The sequence below is a fragment of the Adiantum capillus-veneris genome, chromosome 14 (genome assembly GCF_014529385.1).
Source record: "Adiantum capillus-veneris isolate H3 chromosome 14, ASM1452938v2, whole genome shotgun sequence".
In the NCBI taxonomy this organism is placed as follows: domain Eukaryota; kingdom Viridiplantae; phylum Streptophyta; class Polypodiopsida; order Polypodiales; family Pteridaceae; genus Adiantum; species Adiantum capillus-veneris.
In genome coordinates, this window is record NC_140944.1 from 91,315,537 (window position 1) to 91,323,240 (window position 7,704).

Sequence of the window (7,704 nt, forward strand, 5' to 3'; positions counted from 1 at the left end):
TAAGACCACTTCGGGGCGAGAAGTTTGTCGTGCATCACAACCCCCTTCCATTTTGCCCCTTTCGAACCCAATTTTCCTGCATCGAGCATTTCCTTGGTCATGATAGCCCAAGCTTGGTCCTGTTTAGCCAACGAGACCATAAATTTGGCACAAAGGGCCTCATCATGGGATACAGGGTTATTAATGTCGAGCCCACCTTGGTCTACTGGGTGAACAACTACCTCCCATCTAGCCCACTACCATGGCCGGGATGTGCTCATGTTGTTCTTCCAAAGAAACCTTTTCACTAGATTTAAGAATTCTTTCTAGTTACATTTAGCCATCTTCAGCACGGGGCTGAGGAAAGCAATATACAGGATCATAAAAGCATTAATCACTCTAATCGAGCTTTGGAAGGGGAGGAGAACAAACTCCCATCTTCTCATTTTTGAGCTTATTTTTTCAAGGACCCATTGAAAACTTTGACTGTGGATTATGTCCACCCCTACAGGGGCTCCCAGGTGTCTAAATATACTCCCTTTTGAGATGATCTCTCATGTCCAGACTGCAGGGTCAAAAGAGTCGTTCTCCGATAGGGAGATTAGTCTGAACTTCTCTATATTGCACTTGGATCCCGAGGCCACTACAAAAGTTTGCACAATCTCCAACGCTCTCCTGACAACTTGAGGGCACGCCTTTAAGAATAGGAGTGAATCATCTGCGAACATTTTTGCCAATAGCTGGTCGTTGCCCTGTAATGCTAGACCTTGGATCTCTCCCCTCGCAGCACTGGCTTCGAGCATTGTAATGAGAGGATGCGACCTGATGGCAAAAAGAAAGGGGGCCAGGGGACATCCTTGCTTAATAGACATTTTAACCTCAAAAGAGCCCACAATTATGTCATTAAACAGGAGCTCTGATTGGCTTCCAATGCCAAGTGTGTGTATGAGGCGACAAAGGCGAGGCCCAAAGCCTAGAGCTCCCGTGACTTCTTCTATATAGGACCATTCTATCCTATCATAGGCTTTGTCAAGGTCCAGCTGCAGTAAGACACACTCTTGCTTGGAGAAAGATGCATACTCTATTCCTACCATTGCTACCAAGATATGTCATATATAGATCTCCCTTTAATGAACCCGTGTTGATGGGGGGAGGTGATCCGACTCAAGAGGGGGGCAAGTCTGAGAGCTATCACCTTGGCAATGATTTTGTATGCTACTGACATCATCGTAATGGGATGCCAATGCTTAAGTTGAGAGCAGAAGATCTGTTTGGGAATGGGCTTGATAAGCCCTCTCTTAACACTTGCATCCAATGACTCTTCGAAAACAGCTTGATTGGCCATCCGTGTGACTGGACCCTTGAGATAATCCCAAAATTCCCTGAAGAATTCAACTTTCAGTCCATCCCATTCGGGGGACTTTTCATTGCCAAGAGCTTTTAGTGGCGTTGAGCATTCCTCCTCAGAGAAAGCCTTTTCCATGCGGTTGGCTTCCTCATGGGGAACCTTCTTCTCAACACTCCCAAGTAAAGATGCTCAGGCTTCTTCCACTTCCTGAGATTGGGTCTCTGGCTGGCCGATAATCTGGCTGAGGTACTTGAGCATAAGTATAGCCACCTCATCTTGGTTTTGAATTATATTCCATTTGTCATCATCGAGTACTTGCACACTGCCTCGACTTTTCCTCACTTTCAGAGCTCTAAAAAAATGTGCTTGGTTATTGAAGGAAAGTTTCCCTAGATAAAAATCTCGCCTTCTTGATTTCCTCCAGCTAATCGTTGGCTAGGTAAGATTTAGCTTCAAGCCATCGCTTGTGCTCATCCTCGGTAGCCAGTCCGGCAGCCTTCCTAGAGGCTAATTGCGCTACCTCCTCTGTGAGATGTTTGATATGTGCCTCATTGGCTTTTTTAACCCGCGGGCCCAAAGTTTTGATAGCATTTTGTACACTCCGAACAAATATCTTCGAAGCACTAGGTTTATTCATCCCCACATCTTTGTTGAGCTTCCCCAATGCTTTCTTGGTGATGCTTATGAAGAAAGGGTCTTTCAACTAGTGTGTCCCTATAACAAGAAGCTTTTTCTCCCCTCTAAGGGATTCCCCCCCCCCCCCCCCCCCCCCCCTTTATCTTTCTTGAGTTGTAAGTGTAGTGGCATGTGATCGGAGAGGCTTTTTGTTGAGTTTACCTTCATCTCTAACGACGATGAGATCCAGTCAGCTTGATGAGAGCAATAGCATCTGTCCAACTGGGAGGGAGTGCGGTCATCTTGAAGGCTTGTGTAGGTGAATCCAGGCATGCTGTTCCATGGGCCCACTCATACTTTTCATATTGTTTATCATATTGTTGCTTTTTGTTTTGTTGTGTGTGTGTGTTTTTTTTGGGGTGGGGTGGGGTGCGGGGGGGGGGGGGGGGGGGGGGGGTTGTGTTTGTGGGTGTGTGCTTGTGTGTTTGTTTTTTTGGTAATTAGTAAACTCTCAATATAGACTGGAAACTTTGTGTTTGTTTTTTTTGGTAATTAGTAAACTCTCAATATAGACTGTAAACTTAGCTTTCTACACTGGCTGTACTCGCATTCTATTAGCCCGAATCTTCATCAGATTTTGAATTCCCAAGCCTAGGTGAAGGCGAAACTCCCCTGCTTGGGCTGTTCTCACGTAGCCCTCCCCCCTCTAGCGCATAGCTATTGCTGTGCTCCTCACATCAGTGCTCTGTGCCCAATCCAACCCCAATCTCATGCACCGCATGGTCTCGACCATTGCATCACACCACCGCAGCGAGCCTTTGTAGGTAGCAAAGCAGCGAGGGCTGCACACACTTGAGGAGAGAGATAAAGAGAGAGAGAGAGAGAGAGAGAGAGAGAGAGAGAGAGAGAGAGAGAAGGCCTGACCAAGTGTGTAGCTTGATTTGACATCACAGCGGCGCTCTGCTCCGTGCCTTTCCCTATCCTCGCCATGGCATGCACGATCAGAGAGACATTGCTCCCATGACATCGAACGAAAAAAATACCTTCGTCTGAGCTCCGCTTCTACCGACAGACGAGTCTCTCCTCTCTCTCTCACACACGCGGCATCGCTGAATTCTTCAAGATTTTCTCATCTTTATTTCTTTTCAGCAGTTGAGATCCGTTTTCGAGTGCTTAGCATGCAAGTATGTCGCTCTAATCTTTTTTTCATTTCCTTTTGTAAGAATCTACCAAGATACTTTACAAAGCAAAAGGAAATCGGGTTGAACTTTGGAAAAAAAAGGCTTGCCAGGTGGACAGGTGGGTGAAAAAGCCGGGAGATGTAACGTGGAGAGAGAGAGAGAGAGAGAGAGAGAGAGAGAGAGAGAGCAAGAATGCCAAGTGTACACGGAGGCCAACAGAAAGGTTTTTTTTGTTGTGTAGATGACAGGAGGCGTGCTGCTGGATTGCGCATTCCAGCTCGCTCGTCAGTCCTAGCACTCCAATGGCCTCGATGGCTAGCTTGTGTTCAGGTCGCCCAGCTGCTCACTATCATCCATGGCGACACATTAGGTGTGTGGGGTAGCGGAGGGGAGGAGGTTGCTGGCATAGAGGCTCTCTCTCTCATGTCGATCACCCAATGGTATGCAGTCGACCAGCCTTGGGGGGGGTGGGTGGCTGGCTGAGGGTGGTGGTAGAGACACAGGTGTGCATGTCTTGAGGGGATGGCACGACCCAGCAGCAATCACAGTCGGTGTGCGAACATGCCAGAGTTCAACCAAGAAGAGCAGCTGCAATGGTCAGAGGACGCAAACCAACATCACGGGATCTATGCAGACCTAGTTGGTGTGCATCGTAGCATGGGAACGGACTACCAGGTAGCTTTTTCCTTTGCACCATATAGCCAAAACGAATATTCTTTCATAATTAATTGTTGAAATGCAAGATGGACCCAGTACGTACTGAAGCAATTCGTCTCCAAAGCCTACATAACCAACTCAAATTCCTTACGAAATTGCATTGATAGACAATCAGCCGACTTCTTATGAAAAGCTACGAATTTCTTTACCTTTGGAGAGGTTTAATCTCAAAACCAGGATATTTTGGGAATCTTGGAAAATTTGAAGAGCATTTTGGGAATTTGCGACAAACTATCTGGGGTAATCTGGGGATAAAAAGATTCGGAAACTCTGATTTCCAACAAAAGATCTTCTCGGATGCATTCGAATAAGCCCAAAATCGAATTTCAAGAGATTCCATTTTCCCTTCGCAACCGATCTATTCACAAGTCTCTAAAATCATGGCTCATTGTTTATTTCCAAATGTTAGAGATCGTTCTCAACACTTTGCATGAAAATTTGAAGGGCAGTTTGGGAATTTGCGACAAACTATCTGGGGTAATCTGGGAATAGAAAGATTCGAAAACTCTGATTTCCAACAAAAGATCTTCTCGGATGCCCTCGAATAAGCCCAAAATCGAATTTCAAGAGATTCCATTTTCCCTTCGCAACCGATCTATTCACTAGTCTCTAAAATCATGGCTCATTATTTATTTCCAAATGTTAGAGATCCTAGATCCTTCACAGCACGTTGCACAAATAGAGGATAATTTGCACCAAGCTAGTGTACCGTGTGTAACCATATGCATGCATACAAAGACCACCATAGAAAAAAAAGCAAAGTTGGTACGACATCTTAGCATGTGCGTCGATTGTCTTCTCAATCTCTGCCGTTGGCTTACCTTCTGGTCGCATGCGTAAGAATCCCCCTCCCCCGCCCTCCCTCTCTTTCACTTGCTTGTCTTTTAGCACTCCCATTAAAAATGCAAAATTATGCCCTTTCCTTTTGCCTTTCTCCTAAGGCCAAGAGATCTTTGTAGATTCCCGTTAACGAAACACTTTGGCAGACCTATTCTTATTATTGTTTGCTTGGGGTAGTGTCACATGTGCCTCTCTTGGTGAATTTCACGAGCCAATTAACCTATGAAAGTTTAATTGTTGTACTTCTAATGTTTTAGGATATTCTGATGGCACCTTTGAGTAATCTAGAACATCAGGTAGAGAAATTGTCTAACACGGTTCAGACCATTTGGGGTGAGATTCTATATGGATGTGACCATCATGTAAGTATGATGAATGCTTCTTATCATTATTCGCACAATCCAGAAAACGAGTGGATGGGTGAACAAGTTAGTCTCCAACTCTCTCTAACTCTCTCTCTCTCTCTCTCTCTCTCAAAACAAACACACACACACACACACACACACACACACATTTCATTTGTGACTTATGCAACTACACCTCACTTTTGTATTTAAAATTATGCAATTGGTGGATATGATTTTTCAATCAGTTCTTTCTTGTTGCATAATAAGGGTTCTTTAGATTAGTTACTGACTCTAAAATATTGGTAGGAGCCTATGATTTCCTCTCATTCAAGTGGCTCAAAATGGAGTGCTCCAAGTTGCAACATTTAGATTTTAGGAAACATGCAGTAGTTGAGGATGAAGTGAGCTAACAAATGATGAACCCCAGATTAGCTCTAGATGTTTATATAAATATAGACAAAGAGAAAATTGACCCCTCTCTCTCTCTCTCTCTCTCTCTCTCCAATTCTCTAAGGTTTTCAAGTAGTGATGTCTAGGAGAAAGCAATCAATGTCAACAGAAAAGGAAAAAAAATTCGCTAGCATCTCTTCCACGATGATGGTAAGCACTAACACCATGTGTTTAGTGCTTTGAATGTCTACAAGATTAGATACATATATTGTGTGACATATACTCAATAGGGTGTTCTCTCTTGAATAGAACAATGGTAGAGAAAAACCTTTGAAAAAGAGGACAAACAAACAATCAATTAATGAAAGAAAGGTATGTCTTGTTTTGAACTCCAATTATGCAAGAATGTACAATGAACTATTGATATGTCTCATCCTACATAGGCATTGAGTGATCTGACCAACCAAGTTCTTGCTTCTGCGGGCAATGGGAATCGTTCGAATGTAAGTGAAAAAAATGTCTCTTGGTAATTTCAAGAAATCATGTACATTCAAAATACTAAACCCTTAAAACTGTCCTTGTGTAGATGTCTACAACAAGTAGATCATGTAGGATTATCAAAAAGCCCTCAAGATTCATTGAAAGGCTCGCTGAAGAGGTATGTGATAAGAAAATAAATTGCATTGTGCTATTTTACCTATTTGTGGTGACAAATCTAATTCAATGTAATGACTATAATTTTGCTTGATTTGGAAGGTGGTGGTGCATGTTCCAAGCACCGATGATATGGAGGCAATTGCAATGGAAGCGATGGCCCTTGATGATGTGGATGTTATGTATGGTCATCTTTGGTCTACCATAAAAGATCTAAAGAGTGTGCACAAAGCGCATTTTCAAAATTGCACACATAAAATGAACCAATATAACATCTTCTAAGATGTTATGTTGAGTGGATCACCACCAACAAAGCCTCTATTTGAAGGCACTTTGCCATTTGAAATTTTTGAGACTGTCTTTAAGAATCATTGAAAATTTTCTTTGCACTTATTATATTGGATGTCCCCATGTGTACTTAAGGATCTTGAGCATTCTTAGAAGGATTGATTTTATGATCTTGAGCATTCTCAGAAGTTAGAATGATGAATGTTGGGAAATTAGCCCATGATGTCTACGATCTATAGACAATTTTAATGAGCCTAGAGGTAAAATTCGATGCGATGTATTGTAATCTAGCGACCAAGCTAACAAAGCTTGTGAAATTTGGTTGAGGAGGAACTTCTAATATTTCCACATAAAAAGTTTGGTGTCAATTTTTCCATATGAACAAATGAGTTTCCATCTCTTTTTTCTACTCGGTGAAGGATTTTTTATTTTTCCACATGGGGAAAAAGGTTTTTTTTTGGAACTACTATTTTTCCAAGAGGAATTATTTTTCCAAGTTGTGGTTGAGTCCTTTTCCTAGTTAGGAAAAACTGATTTCCACATTCCTTAGAAAAACCTTTAATGAAAAAGCCTCATTCCTACGCTATGAATATTTCTACAATATTTTTACATAAGGTAAAATCTCCCTTATTATCCTATGTGGGATTTAAATTCCCATACATTTTCCTTATGAAAAAAGGAAAACCCTCTAACGATATACAATTGAAAGATGAAATCCTTGCAGGAAAAAATGTAAAGCATCTTCACTGTCAGGCACTATGAGTTCTGGCTCTTTAGTTTCAAGGTGGGGCTCTACCGGAACTTCGGATTTCTCTTTACTATTTTCTACCACAAGCTCCTCAGGTTTTGCTATACTCTCAAGCTTAAGTTTTTGTTTTTCCAGCATTTCTTGAGTACTTCTTACCAAATTTTGATAAGCTTTAAGCTTGGTTGCTTCCATATCTGGAGAAGGATAGTTTCTCCATTTGTTTTCCATGTTTCAGCATGCTTTAAGTCCTACTTGGTAAGCTTCTAAGGCTGCATTGATTGGCTCAAAAATTTAATCTACCAAAATTGATCCTCCAGATTTCATTGTGGTTTCCTTGATTTCACTTCCTATTTCTTTCACTTTTTCTTAGAATAGTTTCTTGGGTTTTCCTCAATTTCATCCCTTTGTTTCTGTTTTCTCATCTCACACCTTTGACTTCTTCTTTTCTTGGTCTTTTAAAAGAAATATTTAGTATTCTCTGATTCATCAGGAGAGTTATGTTTCTTTTTCTTAGCCTAGGCTCTAGTGATCACCTTGATTGGAACAGTAGGTTCACTTTCCGAAGAGCTACTAGGTATCACTTGAACTACATGCACT

General features: G+C 42.0%; 1 protein-coding gene across 1 annotated transcript; it reads left to right on the plus strand.

Moving 5' to 3' along the window:
• The first annotated feature begins 3,364 nt into the window (after positions 1 to 3,364).
• Positions 3,365 to 6,353, plus strand: LOC147442757 (uncharacterized). Its single transcript, XM_086529702.1, is given in 6 exon segments — positions 3,365 to 3,464; positions 3,512 to 3,563; positions 3,663 to 3,762; positions 5,861 to 5,920; positions 6,004 to 6,075; positions 6,174 to 6,353. Coding segments are annotated over 6 exon segments (564 nt in total).
• Positions 6,354 to 7,704: the final 1,351 nt, after the last annotated feature.